This window comes from Ictidomys tridecemlineatus, chromosome 3 (genome assembly GCF_052094955.1).
Source record: "Ictidomys tridecemlineatus isolate mIctTri1 chromosome 3, mIctTri1.hap1, whole genome shotgun sequence".
Classification (NCBI taxonomy): domain Eukaryota; kingdom Metazoa; phylum Chordata; class Mammalia; order Rodentia; family Sciuridae; genus Ictidomys; species Ictidomys tridecemlineatus.
The window spans coordinates 115,052,531-115,072,298 of NC_135479.1; the positions used below are offsets into that span (position 1 = coordinate 115,052,531).

General features: G+C 33.4%; 2 protein-coding genes across 17 annotated transcripts in view; one reads left to right on the forward strand and one right to left on the reverse strand.

Annotated features, from left to right (window-relative positions):
* Gpr160 (G protein-coupled receptor 160) overlaps positions 1 to 6,730 on the forward strand; it is a 45,428-nt gene extending 38,698 nt beyond the window's left edge. For 2 of the 6 annotated variants that reach the window (XM_021731160.3, XM_040270071.2), the window contains exons 3-4: positions 2,081 to 2,178; positions 5,266 to 6,730. In XM_021731160.3, the coding sequence (XP_021586835.2) occupies positions 5,332 to 6,348 (1,017 nt within the window). In that variant the 5' untranslated portion in view covers positions 2,081 to 2,178; positions 5,266 to 5,331 and the 3' untranslated portion in view covers positions 6,349 to 6,730. Of the gene's footprint in view, positions 1 to 1,337; positions 1,429 to 1,544; positions 1,884 to 2,080; positions 2,179 to 4,472; positions 4,533 to 5,265 lie in introns of all 6 variants that reach the window. The other 4 variants (XM_078043628.1, XM_040270074.2, XM_040270073.2 and 1 more) reach the window with 4 other exon arrangements.
* A 2,195-nt stretch (positions 6,731 to 8,925) lies between these two features.
* Positions 8,926 to 19,768, reverse strand: part of Phc3 (polyhomeotic homolog 3) — a 79,902-nt gene continuing 69,059 nt past the window's right edge. For 8 of the 11 annotated variants that reach the window (XM_078043623.1, XM_078043622.1, XM_078043626.1 and 5 more), the window contains one exon: positions 8,926 to 18,032. In XM_078043623.1, the coding sequence (XP_077899749.1) occupies positions 17,878 to 18,032 (155 nt within the window). In that variant the 3' untranslated portion in view covers positions 8,926 to 17,877. The remainder of the gene's footprint in view (positions 18,033 to 19,768) is intronic. The other 3 variants (XR_013436633.1, XM_078043624.1, XR_002484746.3) reach the window with 2 other exon arrangements.

The following is a 19,768-nucleotide window of genomic DNA, read 5'->3' on the forward strand; positions in this document are numbered from 1 at the left end:
ATCTGAGCTGTACCTTGTAGAATGTGTGGTCTGTCTACTCCATATGGTAGGAAGAGAGGACACTGAAGGGCATCTCTTCTGTAGTTAAATGCTTTGGTCACATGAGTCACCTCATTGTGGGATCAGCACTATAATCCACATCAAAGGAGAAAAATGAAAATCACCTATCCCATACACTGAGGTGACCCCTGCTTGTTGTCTAGCCTCGCTAACCTTCCTTGTGGACAGTTGTAGTATGATTGGTTTGGTGGAAATGACTCCTGTGGTCTGGCAGATCATTAACTAATGCTTGGTTGTGTTCTAACTCCATGGCTCTTTTATCAGATTTTCATTATGTAAATAAGACTCAGGAAAGGGCAAATCAAGAATCCCTTGATAATTGCCTTAACAACAACATGGAAATTTCAAATTTCTTCTTAAAATGTTCTTAAAGATATCTCTGGAAAAATGTACAAGTTGTAGTGGTTTTATCTATGAAAGGAACCTGGGTTAGATAGCCAATGGGAAGGATGGAGAAGTTGAAGTATTGAGTAGGGTAGGTAATTTCACTGTATACGTTTTTGTGTGTATAATTTCAGTTTTGTACCAGGTAAATTATATGACCTTTTATTAAAGGTTGTTTCCTATATTTTCTTAATTTTTCTATACTGGGTGTTTACCATGTAATCAGATAAATACAAAACATCTGTTTCTTGAGTTATCAGAGTTATTTTTTCCATTGAATTTGAATACATAACATCAAGCAAGAACCACATTTTGAAGAGTTTATATTTAGAGGAATAAAATTATTATCCAAATTGATAGTCATGGTCTCCTATGGGTATCAGTAATTAACATAATTATCTTAACTTGGATGGTACTTTTTTAGAAAGTTCATTCACATATGTAAATTGGGATCTTTTTACATTTCCAGTTATGAGTTGGTCCCTGATTGTGTCTTACTGGAGCTTTTAAAAACACAAGCTTTTAAATCAGAACTGAGGGTGAACTTCAGCTCCACTACTTACCAGTTGGGGAAAATGTGTATACTTAACCCCAGTCTGTTTCTTCCTGGTAGGGGAAACAGACTTTTCATGATTGTTCTAAGGACTAACTAAAAGATACATAGAAATTCTAAGGACTAAAAGGCTCACTATATTATTTCTCCCACAGGCTCTTTCTACTTATCAGGCTCACAAATACAGTGACAGTGCTAGCTCCATTTTCTACACAGTAGCAGTCCAGTCCTGTTTAATGCACATGGCTTTGTTAAACTTTTCTTAGATAAAAATGAGATTATGTAGCAGTTTTTGGATTACACTAATACTTGAAGTCATTGACCTTTTTCTACTCTGCAGCCCTCATGAATGTACACAGAACTTTCCAGAAGCTACCCAATATATGTGATCTCAACTGATGAAGTGTAAATGAGAATCCCACTGTCTGCCAGTAAGCCATATACTAAAGCAATATGTGAAGTGTAAAATTTTGCCACTTTGCTCACTATATTTTTCTTGTTGGGGAAAATATAGTAAATTTTCATTTAAAAAACTTTTTTATGTTAGCATGCAGCAAGTGTCAAAGGATTTTGAGATGAAACAGAACTGATGGCTTAACTGGAGCCTGTGGGTGAGATCTGGCATGTAAAGCAAGATTTCTTTATATAGATGCCATGTTATGTGTGTCTGTTTCCCATCGTGTTTTGTGAACTTTCAATTAAATGTTCTCTTCCCTCCTTTTTGCTTGAAAGAAACTAAGAACATAAGCAGTTATGGACCATAATCCCCCAGAAAGTGAAAGTTTTTCACAGCAGGGGTCTGGAGCCAGCCACACTAGATGGACTTCATTCATTAAGATGGCTGTTGTCTAATCCCAGAAATTTGGGAGACTAAAGCAGAAGAATTGTGAGTTTGAGGCCAGCCTCAGCAGTTTACCAAGGTCCTAATCAATTTACTGAGACCTTGTCTCAAAAAATAAAGAATAGGGCTGGGAATGAAGCTCAGTGGTAAAGTACCCCTGGGTTCAATCCCCAGTACCTGCCCTTCCCCATCCCCCTGCTAAATGGCTGTTAATGGTTGTTTTGTTTTCTGTCTTCACACAGGGCTAACTCACATAACCTTTTGGTATAGTACAATGAATTCAAGGGACCAGCAGTAACATAAAATAGGAGGACCATTAGTCAAGAGGACCCCTTGGAGAGTAAGTATGATGTGTTAAAAATGAATTGGGTCAGTGAATGGTTTGTTTCCCAGAGTCTAATCCTTCCAAAGGGAGCCAGAGCACTCAGCAAGCCTGTAGAAGAGATAAGATGCCTTGTAAAGGATTTCCACAGTAACTTTTTAGGTGTCATATGAGTTGATTCAAATATACTTAAAAACCATGTTGGAAAAAGCCATATTTTATAGATTTCTGTATCACTGTAGATACTATGAATACTTTTCATGAGAAAATTAAGGGTGGGTAGCTTATTAAAGGATTTGTCTTTTTTTTCTGGGAGCCAGTTTATAGAACAAAATATTGTAACTTTGAATACGTTTAGTGGTTATTAGAGAACTGGAGTACAGATATAAACCTGGTCTCATTCAAGAACATTTTGATTGGTTTCTGTGATCCTGATACTCAGGAACCATTGTAAAATGACCCAAATTTCATTTTCCAGTTTAATTCCTTCTGATTATTTTCATTGCTTCCAGTTGTAAATTTTCTCTGAACCTTATTTTTCTTCTAATTTTATGATTCCCTTACAAACTCTATTTTAGGCTTTTCTTTCATCTGGTTCTTTTCCGCAGAGGCTCTTGGTGAGCATTGTTGATCCTCCTCCTCTGCAGACCTTTCTGAGCCCCTAGGACACATTGGGTTTTTGTAGGTATTAGCCAGCTTTTGTGGACTTCCAGTGGACTCCACCTGACTCACTGATGAAATGAAAACTCGGGAACCAGCCCTTAGATGGTGCCTATTTAGCTTTACTTGTTTTATTTTGGAATAGAGGCTATAAAAATCACATAATATAGATCATTCTTTTTACTTCTCTTAAATAATGGTGTTTATAAATATGAACCTATAGTATTTCCCTTCCTCAGTCCATTTTAAACCAACATTAGTTGGTTTAAAATGAAGCTTGTTTTTTCCTTTGGTCCCCAGACTTTACCTGGTTGATCATTCCACCTAGGCTTCTTATTCAAGGAACACCACTTCCTTGAATAAGAAGCCTAGGCATTTGCCAAGTTGTCAAGTGGGTAGCTGTTTGTGTCCTTGTACTTCCAAATCTGGCATGGAACTTCTTTAGACCAAGTCAAGTTAAACACTGTAGTATGTGTGACTATAGGGGAAAAAAATGAGTATAGGAAAGTACTAGCTTGACTGGTTCTTTTGCATTTTTATAACTATCTTTACATATGTGTGTGTGTGTGTGTGTGTTGTGCGCGCGCACACACACGCGCACGCAGATGGATCATTTGTGTATAATAAACGGTAAGTTTATGACAATAGATTTATGGCCCTGTAAGAATTCAATCTGTCCACAGCCTTCTTTCGCTCTGATTTCTTTACCCTCAAGCTTTTCACTACTCCTTTGGATTTTTTTAATCATCAGTGGTTTGCTTTTAGTCAAATTCAGTTCTTTTGCTTTTCAAACACACTATTCCTTTATTTTATCATGTAAAATTTAGGAAATACAGAAAATGTACAAGTACAGTTCTACTGTATTAATAACTTGATGTGTACTGTTTTAATCATTTTTATGCATGTATATTTATTATAAGAATTAGATTATGTATTGCTGCATAATTATATAACCTGCACTTAACATTATAAAATTTTATGAAGACATGTTTTTAACAATTAAAAAATTCACAAGGCTTAAGATTGAACAAGTATAGAAAGGATAGTTTTCAGTAGAAAACTAAATCTTCCTCCTATATTGAGAAAAAAATTTTTTGTGGGAATTTGTTGTTTCATTCTTTGCAGTATTAGGAATTGAACCCAGGTATGCTCCACCAGTGAGCTACATCCCCAGCCTTTTTTTTGAGACAGGGTCTGCCTGGGCTGGCCTTGAACTTGCCATTTTCCTGCCTCAGCCACGAAAGGAGCAGAGAAATGTTCTTTTTTTAAAAAAATTTCTTTTAAATAGTTGTACACAATACTTTTTGTTGTTGTTGTTTATTTTATGTGGTGCTGCGGATCGAACCCAGGGCCTCGAATGTGCTAGGCAAGTGCTCTTCCTCAGCCCGAGAAATGTTCTTATTAGGTACATAATAGTATATCATAATATTACTTTTAACCAGTCTCCAGAGGGTGATATTTGTTGTTCTTATTGTTTAGGTTTGGTTTGGTTTCTTGGGTGGGAATTTGCTCTTTACACAGTGATTAAACAGTATTGCAGAAATACCTTTGAGTCAACCTTTTTTTTTTTTTTTTAAATCTCCTTTCTTTCATTCTTTCCTAATTTCTTCCTTTCTGACTTCATCACTTTTCTTTCTTGCTTTCAAATGCAGAATGACCCAACCCTCAACTCCTACTTCTTTGAATTTCCTACCACTTCTTAAGGTCCTCAGGTATCTATTTGTGTTAAATCTTATTCTTTCCCTTTATTTTCTTCAGGGGCCATACCTGAAAGATCATTTCCAGAAAATATCCTTGTTTCCTTTTCATATGTTCTCATTATTTTTAGCTGAACCATCTGTTTTTAAACGTTTGAGCTTCAAAGAAAAAATTCATCTAGATGATGATCCTGCAGCTAAAAATAGGTGAAAACTGCTATGCTTAAGGATGCATATGCATTGACTCTTACTTTCACTGCCAGGAAGATAAAAAGGGAGGGGTGGTGGTAATGTTGTTCAGAGTCAGTGGGACTGTATGAGAACTATCATTGATTGTTCTAAGTATTACCACCAGGCTGTTATTTTAAGCATGTATTTTGGCTTCAGTAAATAAAAGTATTTCTCCATCTCCTTCACAAGTTTTTAAAACTTAATATAGAAGTTAGTCATTTATATACAAATTTTAGTTTACATATCAGAGTTCTGGAATGTCTGGCTCTCAAAAAATGACCAGTGTATTCATGTTAACTTTTCTTGATCACGTTCTATATCCTGTAAGTAATATGAGAAATAGAATTCCTATTTATATATTTACTTATTTTGGAAAATGATTTAGTTTTTTAGTTTTTTTTTCCCCTCAAGGAAAGAGGTGCTTGCTTTGTAAGGTTTTAAAACAGATACAGCATTAAGATAACATCAAAGTGTTCTTTTCGCTTTCTTTTTTTTTTTTTTTTTTTTTTTTTTACAGGGATGGAAAGTGCAGCAGTGCTTTATCATGCATTTCAGCAGGTCTTCTTGAAATTAAACTAAAACTATGACAGCTCTTTCTCCAGAGAACTGTTCTTTTCAGTACCAGTTACACCAACCAGACCATCCTCTAGATGTTAATAGTCTGTTGTATTTGATCATACTTGGGAAAATATTGTTGAATATCCTCACACTAGGAATGAGAAGAAAAAACACCTATCAAAATTTTATGGAATATTTTTGCATTTCACTAGCACTCGTCGATCTTTTACTTTTGGTGAACATTTCCATTATATCCTATTTCACAGATTTTATTTTTTTAGGCATTAGGTTTACTAAATATCACATCTGCCTATTTACTCAAATTATTTCCTTTACTTATGGCTTTTTGCATTACCCGGTTTTCCTGATAGCTTGTATAGATTATTGCTTGAATTTCTTTAAAACCAACAAGCTTTCATCTAAGTATAAAAAGTTATTTTATTTCTTCATCGTCATTTTAATTTGGATTTCAGTCCTTGTTTATGTTTTGGGAGATCCAGCTATTTACCAAAGCCTGAAGGCACAGAATGTTTATTCTTACCAGTGTCCTTTTTATGTCAGCATTCAGAGTTACTGGCTGTCATTTTCCATGATGCTGATTTTACTTGTGGCTCTTATAACTTCTTGGTCAGAAGTTATTACCTTGATCCAAGCTATTAGGATAACATCCTATAAGAATGAAACTATACTATATTTTCCCTTTTCATCCCACTCTGGTTATACTGTGAACTCTAAAAAAATACTCTTGTCCAAGCTTATTGTCTGTTTTCTTGGTACCTGGTTGCCATTTGTACTCCTTCAGGTTGTCATCATTTTATTTAAAGTACAAATTCCAGCATATATTGAGATGAACATTCCCTGGTTGTACTTTGTCAACAGTTTTCTCATTGCTGCAATTTATTGGTTTAATTGTCACAAGCTTTACTTAAGAGAGATCACACTACCTAAGGATCCGTTTGTCAACTGGAAATGCTGCTTCATTCCACTTACAATTAATAATCTTGAGCAAATTGAAAAGCCTATATCAATAATAATTTGTTAATGTTTCATGTTAAAACTAATTAAAACAGCTACAACAAGAATCAGAATTGTACTAATAAGAATGGCAACTGAGGACATACTGGAAAAAAAAAAGAACAGAAGCTCTTTTCCCCTTAACTTTTTATAGGTTTTTTGGCATATCTTTTAGGGCTATATTTATTAAGTAGTATTTTCTTTTAAAAACAAAATATATGCCAAGAAGTTTTTAAAGTCTGTTAAGGAACACTATAAATATTAATTTGCTTGTTAATACAAAAGTTAAATAATAACGTTTGGCCACATTGATGTTTGTATTGCCCCCCAAAAGTGGATGCAAATGTTATGTAAATCTGAGATTTCATTACCAACTTTAATAAACACTTTTATCAAATTTAGAGAAAAAAGTTGACTATTTTATTTAAATGATTTGGTATAAAATTTAATGAAGGATATTGGCTCATTTTAATTTAGTTAATTTAAAAAATATATTGGTTCTTAATGCAGATATTATTGGAAGAATTGGAAAAGAATTCCAGCTGTTTACCCTGGGAATTGGAAGTAGTGACTAGGTCTCTTTCATGAAATACTAGATTCATTTTCAGTTATGTCAAATCATAATCATATTAGCAACATATCACACTGTAAAGTAGGGTTTCTCATTCTTGGTAATATTGAGGTTTGGGGCTTGATAACTATTATGGGGAATTGCCCTGTGCATTGTAGGATGTTTAGCTGCATCCCTGTTCTCTGCCCACCAGATGCCAGTAGCTCTTCTTCCACAGTAATGACCATGAAAAATGTCTATACAAGGCTAAACCTCCCTTGGTGGGTGGGCTCAACTGCTCCCAGTTAAGAACCATTGGAGTAAAGCAATGTGAGTAGCAGAATAATCTCAATTCACTTTATGAATTAAGCTATGTAGCTACTTTAATCACCATTTACATATACTAATATATGTTGCATGAATCTAAACCATTTTTTAAAATTGGGATTTTTTTCACATTTATAGTAAGATATATATATTTTTTTACATCAGGAGTGATATTCATTTATATACATACTGAAGTTTATGTGTCATAAATATTTATCCCTACTTTATACATAATTAGTGTCATTTTTTACAAATGCTAATTGTAACCCATTGAGTTCATGATCTACAAATGCATTACTTTCCATTTTTTGAAAATGTCCTAAAACAAGTGCTATGGAGCACTAATAACAGCAAAGATTTAGGAAGCGTTGTGTGCCAAGAACTGTTTTAAGTATTTTAAATGCAGCACCTGATTTAATTCTTAAAACAACTCTGATTGGTATTATTGTTATCTGTTTTTACAGATAAGGAAATTAAGACATCAGAATTAAGAAACCCATTTAAGATCACACAGCTAATGATTAGGGGAGCTGAGATTCAAACTAGAGGTCTAGCTCCAGAGTTCATGCTCCCACTCATTGTTTTTTAGTCAAATGTAAAGAATGTGATTTCCTAATTATTTTTCAGTTGAAATTGCAGTGTCTTACGGATTTGAGGTGCCATAGTAAAGAAAATCATTTCCTTGAGCACACATTTATTTAGTTACCACTAGCCACCTAGGAGGACAACATGAAAAATGCTGCTGGGAATTTAGGAACTGAATTCTGAGTACAGGTTAAACACCCCTACTCCAGGATGCTCTGAATTCTGAAACTTAAGCATTAACACTGAAAAAAAGATTTGAATTTTGAATTAGAGATGCTCAGCCAATAAAGTGTATACAAATATTCCAAAACCTGAAAAGCTTTATGGTCCCAGGCATTTCAGATAAGGAATACTCCACCTGTAATACAAAACCCAATCTGAGCTATTCTAAGAAAAAGCCCTTTATTGGCAAGATGATGTGGTAAAATACTAGGAATTTCTCCAGTTTTGTCGGTGGGCATTCTGGCTGCCAACAGCCAAGGACTTTTATTCCAGTTTAAAGCACCTCCTAGTTTCAGTTGTAAACTCTCAGGAAATGACTATTTGGCTTGACTTGAATCATATACACACTGCTGTGATCACGGTCTGATAACAGCAGACATTGAACAGAAGAGAACCACTCTACTGCATGGTACAATTTAAAAAAAGAATACAGGGCTGGGGATGTAATTTGGGGTAGAGCACTTGCCTAGCATGTGTCAGGCACTGGGTTCGATCTTCAGCTCCACATTAAAAAACAAACAAACAAAAAAAAAAACCAAGTTATTGTGTCCATCTACAACTAAAAATGTTTTTTAAAAATAGAATTCAGGAATAAAAATCACATGTTCTATTAAAAAAACAATGCAAATAGCCAACTGTATCCAAAGTTCAGTTGAAGTAATCCTTTTTTCAAGTGAATAGGGTATATAATTAACCAGTTTAGAAAGGTCTAAACCTGGATCTTCTTATTTCATTGTTACTTTTTCCTCTGAATATATTGTCTTCCAATTGGCCATAATGTAGAAATGAAATACTTTTAAACATATTGAGCTTAACTAGTAACAACTATACTCTTTGCAGATTTCAAATCAGAATTTAAACTATTTACAGTCTCTCCCCATATCGAATAAGCTTAAAGAAAAAAGAATTCAATAGACCAGCCAAATGGAAGAGGCTTTTATTTGTAAAGAAATGAACTTACAATGGTCTACAATATATTATTGTAATATAAACAATATAAATAAATGATCCTGCAGGCCCACTATCTTCTATCCAGACCCACATGAAGCAATGTTACAACAACATTCTATGTGAAAATGTGCAGGTTTAACAAAGGTGCAATTACAAGCAAATTTAAGCAGCAGAGTATAAGGTGCTTTCATTTAATAGTTAATGTTGCCATCAACAAACATTTGAATGCTCAATCTTACTTCACTGAATAGACACAACAGGAAAATCTAAAATTCATACACATGCTACTTGTTAATATGAAAGTGCTTTCTCTTTTTTTAAAAAAATACACCAAATGAACACTTTTTACATAGATCATGGTGTGCTCTTATAATGCAAAATTAACTTCATTTTCAGGTTATACATTTTAAAACTGTAGCTATAGACACCAGTCTAGGAATTCTAATGCTAAGAGTGCTAAAACTATTCCATTTCTCATAAGGAGGACTCTATTACAATGTCCAATGTAAGAATACATCTATATATAATCTTAATTTTTTTTCAGTAAAGATAAAAAATGCTTTCCTTCTCCCTTGGTGATATTTGTTCAGTTCATCCCAGGTAGGTCATCTTTTGAGGTTTTGATAATATGAAAGTCCTATTTTAGAACAACTGGAGGAACCAAAAGAAATAATTAAACTAGTTAATGTACTTGAAGCATCAACATTTTTGAAACAATTTATCACAACACTTTGCCTTTGTTAAATTAACAAAAATTTAATGAGCAACAAGTCAAAAGGTACTGATTTAATCAAGAGCCTTGAAAAGCCTTTCCACTGCAGCAGCACCTATTATATTGTTTATAAAATGATGTTACTGCCGTCTGTAACATCCAGCCTTCACTGCGAGTGTAATCCTCACTGTGAAGATACTTTTCGTAACTTTGACTTTTTCCCCCTTTATGGGAAAAACAAAACGTTTTTTTTTTTAAAAAAAAAATGAGGTGACTGGGAATTTAATCAAACAACGTGGGAATTATATATCCAAAATTGCACCATCTTTTGCACTCAGTTGACTTTTTAAAATTTAAGAACATATATACATATATTAAAGTACATACATAGTAGGCATTTCAACAGCATAAAATATCTGAAAAATTAGGAACACTTTAAAAATTAAAAATTTAAAAGTAATTTTTAACTAGTTTCATGGAACAATTTACAAAACCCAGGCTATCTGGCTACTTCAGAAGTTAAGTGTTTTTGAACAGTTTGAAAGAGTCTAATGTAGATTCTAAATGAACACTTTGTTGGACATTTTCCTGCTTTAAAAAACTGCAACTTTGATGCATAAAAGTTTAAAATAGTTTTTCGTTTTATATATCTTTATAGAGAATATAACTGTCAATTGATGTTAATGTTTAAAGCTAGAATTACAATGTGATTCACAGAATCCCAGAGTGACAAGGGAATTTTACCCAATTAATTGATTTTCCCATTCCATGTTTACTTCCCGGATTCTTGCCAGTTCAAGCAGGGAACTGTTTTTTCTTCAGCAGTTCTGCATTTTGAAGGGTACCCTTTTATTATGCAATACATAGGCTTTTTTATTACCAATTTTCATATATTTTTAAAAGGTAACTATCTGTAATACCCTTAAAATACAACAAGATTTATTGTTTGTAATCTTTCTAGCTTAAAAAAATCTATTCTGGTGATTTCCTTTGAGACGTTTCAATTTTGAAAAACTGCTACAGTGTCAATACTGTATAGAAAGCCTTTGTAGTTAAAAATGTGCAGTGAATCATTGTTCTACCACTCACCATGTACAGCCACAATTCTGAAACACTCAAGCACCAAATAAAGATATCACAACAATCTCAAAATATAAGCTCTTAAAGGATCCTTAATTTTGTAGCCTATCAGGTGCATGGTCAGTTGATGTGCAGTATGTGAAATGTTACAAGAACTGTGATTGATCCAGACCCCTTGTATGCCATCTAGTCTTTTACCCAAAGCATAAAAAATTCCCTCTCAGTTCCAAGTATACAGTCAGTACATTAATTAGTACTAACTATGACCTTGTTCATTTAAGCCACAATGAACTTTGGTCAGGAAGATTTTACTTACTAGTTTCTTCATCGTGTATTCCATAAACAATATAAGTGTTCAGATGGTTTGCTAAATGGATGAAAGTGCATGAATGTCAATATGCATATGTGTTTTTATGTTCAGTAGTTAATAGGTAGCATTTAGAAAAAGGTCCTCATTTCCTTGTCTATGAATTTTCTACCTCAATCCTTAGAGCAAGTGACACAGAAAATGGATGTTTACTAATTAAGTATCAAATGAACCATTAAAAAGCAAAAAAGAACTGAGTAGGAGCAACTTTAAAAATATCTCATTTGTGGCCTACCATAGTAACTTTAGAGCTGAGAGGTATACAAATGATTATTTAAATCCAAATCAACATTTTGAAGAGTGTAGGCACCACACTGCACATTCATAGAGGTTAAAAACAGTTACCTCAAAGTGCACACACAGCTAATTAACCAATTAAGTCAAAACTCAGTCTCCAAGCCAGTGTGTTTTAGGTTCGCTTATCATGTTAATTTAATAAGTATATGATTTATTTCTACTCATTTTTAATACTATCTAAAGGAAAAGAATACTTTTAAGTATTATGAAAAAAAAATAAACATTGGACACCTCTAGTTTACTTGAAGCACAAAAAAATCCTTTCTAAAATAGGTTGATATTTACTTCAAGGGCACCCACCTCTCGTAAGCATGAGCTTTTTCACTGCCCTCAGTTAAAGCTCCACAAAACATAGATTTAATACTCAACAACATGCCATGAAGTTTAACTTTTCAACCAATAAATGATGGTAGCTATCAATCCTTAAGGTGATTAGTGGAGTTAATTTAGCAGTTTAAAAAGAATTCTACTGCATTACTTTTACATTTAATTAAAACTATGCCATGCAAGCATAAGAACCTTTTAAAATTAGTTCATTTTTTCCAAATTAAAATTCACTCACTACTATACTTCTTTTAAACAACACATTCTTCTATGGATTCTCACTAAATACCACCAGTATCACTGAGAATTGTATTTTTCAAAAGGCAGTAGAAAAAAAAATTTCTAAAGTATAAAGCTTTAACCAAACTCATTATGTATCTTTTATCTAACATTTGATTAAAATTGTCATCTGAAAATAAAATTGTTCACAAGCTACAAAAAGGGGAAAAAATAGCATTTGTGGTAGATAGTTCTCTAAAAGTTCCATGAACGTGACATTTGCAAGGGTTATGTGCATGTGTCTGAGTAAAATGAAGAGCCTGCATTAAGATGCTACATTTAAGATTTTAAAAATGATTGCAAGGGACTCCCCATTCTTCTCTGGAATATGATGGTAATGATTATATTTGTATTAGTGCCCTACAACTTTCAGAAAGAACTTTTTCATAGTATAATTTAAAAGAGATTAAATAAGCTCTAAAAATAACATGTAAAACTTTGGAAATTATAAAAAAAATTTAGGAAACACTTTTTCCAAAGAAGGTAGTATAATTTTAAACATTTTGTATCAAAGAAATGGCTTGTACTGCTGCTATGAAGAAAATTATAGGGCATGATTTATAATCTTCTAACAAAAGAAAAGAGGGATATGTAACCAAAGAATTTTTTTAAGATGTACAGCTTACTGGGTTGAAATTAAATCTTAATAAGTTTGCATATTTAATTTTTCCTAATAGTGTATCTGTGCTTATCTGATTTGATTTCATCAAATGCTCTAAATAAATTTATAAAATGTCAGTATCGATGAATGTGGGCTAAATAGTGCATGTCACAATCCATTCTGCTTTGCAGCAAAGAAATAGAGGTAGGCTTGTGTTTAATGAAATTCAGACTATAAAGAGAAAACTATAGCTTTTAGTTACCCAATTCTTAGACAGAGACACAACCACAAAATGCTATCTTAAAATACCTTTCTTTTTAATAAGTCTATAAAGGTGATTTAACTGTAGTGTCTGAAAATGAAAACTCCGTAATTCTGGCCACTCAATTATAACAATGAACCTTTGAATCTCTGACATATTCAACTCTAATAGCTTTCATCTTCAGAAATCAAAAATTACTAATGTACGTATCATTGGTGCTACAAACAGTGAGTTTGATTATAGGCAAATTTTAACCCAGTAAAAATGATAGTAGGCTGGAGGATGTAGTTCAGGGATAGTTTCAGGTCCTGGGTTCAGGACCCCCATTACCACCACTATCAAAAAAAAATAAAAACAAAACAAAACAAAAAAAAACAACGAAAGAAAGGAGGAGAAGGGGAAAAAAATAAAGAAACCAGAACCCTATTATGGTTTAGATATGAGGTCCCAAAACCTCATGCGTGAGACAATGCAAGAATGATTAGATTATGAGAGGAGTAACCTAGTCAGTAGACTAATCCACTGATATGCATGAACTGGGTGGTGGTAACTATAGGCAGACAGGGTGGGCTGGATGAAGTAGGTCACTGGGGTTGTGCCTTCGGAGTTCATATTTTGTCCCTGGTGAACATAGTGCTCTCTGCTTCCTGGTTGCCTTGTCTGAGTTGCTATTCTCCACCACACACCTTTTGCCATGATGATCTAATTCACCTTGAGCCCAGAGCTATGGAGCTGGCCAACCATGGACAGAACCTCTGCAAAACAAATTCTCTTCCTAAGTTGTTAATGTCGGGTGTTTTGTTCATGGAGGTGAAAAGGCTAAAACAAACCTGCTAAAATTGGAATCAAATAATTATAATTTATTATCTTGAACTATTAATGAAGGCCACCTTTATATTAGATGATTTCATGTAATATAAATTCTTCTAGATCCTTTTGGTTCTGGAATGCTTTTCTTCCTATTTGGTCTCTTCCTCCACTTCTTCCTCCAACCTCTCCCCTGCCCCCTCAAAACCTTTAGGACACAACTAGTTTCACATTTTGTGCATGAGAAACAGACTGAGCAAACAATTTGCATAGAAGGGCCAGTCTCCACTGCCCAAAAGTTTTTACCGAAACATAACTGTTAGACATTAGGCCTCCCAAGCTATCTCTATAATCAGCCCCATCACAAAATCCTCTACGGGGTATTCAAGCAGAGGTCTAAGAAAAAAGTTTTTGTGCAGTTTTTGGTGGGGGCTGGAGGCTTTAGGGGAGGAAGTGAGGTGAAGCCCTTTCAGGCCATCAGCTAATGTTCAGTATCAGTAGGCAGCATGTATTTTCTGCCACTCACCAAGGATGAGAGTCTTTGAACTACAAAATATAACCAGCATCTTCTGGTTGAAAACTTAACTTTAAAATATTTTAAGGGTTTCCAGTCAGGGATTTTACCCACTGGACATAGTAGTAATGTCAGCTTCATTCACTTACATCTATAATAGTTTCCAAAATTAATACACATAAAAGCATAGGCTAAGACTATACAACTCCATTGTTTCCCTACTATATTTGTGCCTTGGTGGTACTAAAACCTTGAAAATATAGATACTAGGCTTTAAGAAATTTACCTGAACAAGTCAGTGAGAGCTGGAGTACTATGAGACAGAGATCAATCCAAGACTTATCTTTGTGAATAAATGTCTGGTATAGTTTCACACAATAATGATTAGGTATGTCAAAAAATTATTCAAAGACATGGTCACAATAATACCTGTTTTAGGTATTACTCTGAGTGTTTCTGCATACCAGGAAGCAAAAATAAACAGTGGAATACCTTTTAAAATATTATTTCCTTCTTAAGTTAGGTAAAATGTGAACATTAACATCAAAAGTAAAGCAATCTGTTCAGTGTTGAAATGGGCTAAACTAACAACAACAATAACAAAAAGGCCAATGTCCTGGTCTGTGGCTTTCCCATTCTCAAGCTTGTTGATTAACATTTCTTTAATTCATTTCTGCTTTCTCTATCCTTAGGTGGCCTTTAAACTTGGACTTAAAGTTCTGTTTAAAGGACTCCATAGCAAATTTTAAAAAGTGATATGCCACCAAAGAATGACAACAACTCTGTCTTTTACTGTACTGATTATATCAAAGCTGCAGAGCTGTGTTTTACACATGTCTACACAAAGCTTGATGCATATTAATGTCATATAAAAATAACTTTTTTACAAACCAGCTCTTTCAAGGTTTTTGACTAGGAACACAAAGCTTAAAGCAACTAAAATTTCAAAATTATGGTCTTTCTCCCCCCACCCCCTCAATGGGAAAAGAGTGCAACAGTTTACAGAAGTTAAAAAATGCAAATTTAGATAGCAAAAATAGGAAGAATCCCCCATGTTCCCTTTTGCTTATTATTCCTTCTCTCTAGTCGAAACCCTAAAACCCTCAGTAATATGAAAGGAAATGAAAACAATAGCACTCTCCCCACATATATCATAGTGAAGCTGCCTAAACTTTAGGAGAGGTGGACAATCAGTATCATATTTATCCATTATCTATAAAAATCTTTGAAATTAAGAAGACTAAATCATCTAGAAAGAAATAGCTGCATCAATGGGAGAATTACCAGTTGATAAGCAGATGAGCCATTTCTAAATCAATTCACTTGAAAAAAGCAAGTTTATCTTCTAGCTATGTTCTGAGTGGGTTACAACAGAATTACAAGGACCATAAGTAGATAATCTCCAACAGAAACTCCTCTGGGCATAGAGGTTTTCCAGTTTAGAACAACTTATATTAGTAGAAGAAGAAACTAAAAGGAACTTTCAACATAGTTCAAAGTTAATACCTTAAAGGTTATAAACAAAATAGTTATGGGAGATGAATAATTATTGCTAGAGGAGCTATCCCTGAAAAATCAATTTTATATTAATTGTGGATTAACTACAATAAAGTTTTAATTCCAGGGGAGATTTTCCTTTGTGCCTCCCTCCCTCCATACATGGACAATCTCTTAATACTGCTTAGCATATGTTTATGTTCTGAAATTGCAAGATGAGGGGAAAAGCACATCATAATTATGTCCTGATGATTAACTACTAATAAATGAAAACTGTAGAGTACCTACCTTTCCTTGAACTTTAATCCAATAATTAAAACTGTGATACAAAGAAATATGTAACATAGACTATAAGCTATTGTGGGTCTGGAACATGAGCCTTCCATTATATTACACATTCTAACCCTACACATGACTATCAGTAAACATCTTTTTTAAAAACAACTACACAAAGAATCCCACAAAGCGTACATTCAAACAAGAGGCATCTAAAGATTAAAAAAATTACCCGCTATATTTTTGTATAAAAATAATCAACATTTTCTAATGTACACAAAGCCAAAAGATAAATATCTGTGATGTCTTGTGACATCTTTAGTTTTTTATTAGCTCAACGCAATCTTTTTGAAAAGAGCAGTGAAATGACTGAAACTCATGGACTCTCTGTTTTCACTTAATGAACTTCGTGGCCAAATATCAGTGTATTTTCCTTCAATCACATGTAAAAGATAAGATATAGGAAATTACAGAAACTTTCACAGTCTTCTCAAATAAAACATTTGACACCCAAGACTATAAAGCTGTCAGGACTCCACAATATTTTTAGTGTCCTGGTTCTATAGAAAACTAACTGAAAAGTTAGTGGAAAAGTTTTGCTTCATAGTTTTTTTAAGTTAGATCTGATCATCCAAGAGAAATCACTTGGTAAGTATTCTGCAGGAAGCATGCAAAGATTTAGTAAAGGAAAAAGGAATGTGCATGTTCAATACTAGAAGAAATCCAAAGTGCAATCACATATCCACCCAAAACTTCCTTGCCAGAAAATGGTGCCTTGGTACTTAAGTGTAATTATATTATGCCTTCATCAGTGTGCAGCACAAAGATAAGAAAGATAACTAATATGAATCAGTACTGAGTGTCAAATTGTAAGCTAGTCTTTATTTGATAGACCAATTTTATGGATTTATCTCCTTTTTCTATTATGCTTAATAAACTGGAAAAATACTTCATAACATTAATGCTATATGAATAATACTTCCATTACACGTTTCCTCATTATGAACCATCTCTTTAAAATGTTCCTTTGAGTGAAAGAATTAACATTTTTTATTCCTTCCTCATCAGCGCTGCTCAACCTTGGCACTAGTGGCATTTTTTACTAGATAATTCTTTGTTGTGGTGGGCTGTTCTATACATTGTAAGACATTTTGTAACATTTCTGGCCTCCTACTAGACATCAGTAGCAACCTCACCCAAACTCAGTTCTGATCTGTGACAATCAAAATGTTTTTAGATGTTGGCAAATGTTCTCTGGAGAACAAACCAATCTCTATCAAGAGGCACAGGTCTAAATGTACAAACTCTGAGAGGAAAACTTGTCAGGCAAGCCAAATTATCTGAAATAGAAATCAACTCTTTTGACCTCCAGATCAGTATCATTTATGCTAGAACACAATCCTTTCTTAGAGCATTTGTTAAAAGACATTTTTAAGAATGCAAACTGATATTTCAATGCATATGATCCCATCATTGGACTTCTAAATTATTCCATATCTTTATGACAACCTTTAGAGAATGAATAGAGTACAAAAATGTATGAGAAAAGTGAATCAAAAGAGAAGTGTAAATCATCAAGTTACTTTCAAAAGAATTCTTTATATTAATGATAAACATCACTTTTAAAAATTATCTAGCATAACATGTTTCTTTGAAAAATACCATGGCCCTTTATAGCAGCTTTTTCAATGTAACTTGTAAAATCAATTTTACCAATGTTGACTAATCATGAAAATGTATGATGAATAATTATATTGTAGAAGAAATGTCAACACTTAATGTGGAGTTCCCAGTGTGCTTGGCCATCTATCATAAGTGTAATATTCTAGGCCAACTTAGGCCTTTACCTTACAAGTCTGTTTAAAAAGAGTAAAACTGGTGTTATATCAAAGCCTTATTGTTCTTGTTAAGATTCCTTCAGAGAGTTGATGCGTGCACAGATCTTCAGGGCTGGGCCTAGCTTGATATTCATTGCACTCATGAGATGGTCTTCTTTTAACAAGAGAAGGGCCTGTCCATCAATCTCTTGTGCCCTGAACTCGTCTGCAATATCCTGACAACCTGGAATTTAATCAGAGGACGGAGTTTAGAATTAAATACTTGACAACTAGACATAATTCCTAACAGCAATAGCTATACTCTCACTGGGTCTAAGAATCTGAAATACAAGTTGATAAACAAATGAAATTTATATACAGTAGCCTGGGATTCATCCTTGAAAAAGAGAGTATTTGTTGGCATTCTGAAAATAAAAATTCAAAATCTATGTAAAGAGACTTCCTTGGAATTCTTGCTCTAAAAATAATTAGAGGTAAAAATGTACAGAGTAATCATAACATTTCCTTCATAAAAAGGTCTCTATCACCTTGAAGCATGACACACATGCTTGGATTAACTAGTAGATACATCTCATGAACTTTGTATAATATATCCTTCACATATAGGTACAGAGGAATGAAATATAATGTTATGGGGCTGGGGTTGTGGCTCAGTGGTGGAGCACTCACCTGGCATAGGAGGGGCATTGGGTTTGATCCTCACCACATAAAAATAAATAAAATGAAGGTATTATATCCAACTACAACCATAAATAAATAAATAAATAAATAAATAAATAAATAAATAAATAATAAAAAGAAATACAATGTTCTGCTATTTAAATGATAATCTGGAAATATTTTCTTAAGTATCAGAATACCATTTTCATTATCATTTGTACCTTATTCTAAATTATAATCTTTGTTGCCAAGTATCTCTGAAATATTATTGTTCACTCAGGACAGACCCAATCCCTTGAGATTATAGTTATCAATGTATTGCAATATTGCTGAAATATACTACTTAAATTATAATTTCAGAGCTGGGGAAGAGTACTTGCCTAGCACATGCAAGGCACTGGGTTTGATCCTCAGCACCACATAAAAAAATAAAGGTATAAAAAAATTATAATTTCAACCTTGAATCTTAAGAAACACATTCTCATTGAAATTATGAACTTCTATGCCAGTCTTCTGACAAATAAGGAATATTTTAACTCAGCTTAAATCAGATGCTTTAGCAGGTAACAATACTAGTGTCCACTTGAGCCTCAAATGTTTTTGTTATATACCAAATTTTTGCACATCCAAGTTACTCAGTAACTTCCCTATTAGAGGTAAAGAAACCAATAGTTTAGGAAATGAATGATGAAGCCAAGAAGAAAGAATGAAAATGAACTAAAAACTTAACTTTAAAGTGTTTTTATTTTACTCAATCAGCATTCAAAGAAAAAATACAAAAACTAAAAGATGTATGTACATTCCATGTATGTATTATATATCAAAATACATTCTGCTGTCATGTATGACTAAAAAAAAAACTAAAAGATAATGAAGAATAGAAATGATTACATTGCACCTTGGCCATCACAATTTTGTTAGAATAATATTTGTATTCTATTGCAAATATATCATCCCTTCATTTGTATTAGATGTCTCCTACCTTAATAACGTCAGCACCAAACGCAAAGCATTATAGGTGCAAGATACATATATTTATGAATGAGTGAAGAATTGAATAAGTGAATAAAAGATAAACAATTAACAAAAATATACTCTACTACAGAAGAATTATCTGTAAGAGTAAATCACATTTTTTGTGTTCAGCTGTGAGGCCACCTTTTCTCTTAGTTGTTTCTTTTCCTGTGTCCTGTTTTTATCTTTACTATTTCCTATATGGCATCCAGCCCTTCAATTTCTCTATTTTAATAATTTCTCAGATTTTTTAAAGTCAGCATTTTGGTACCCTCTACAGAATGT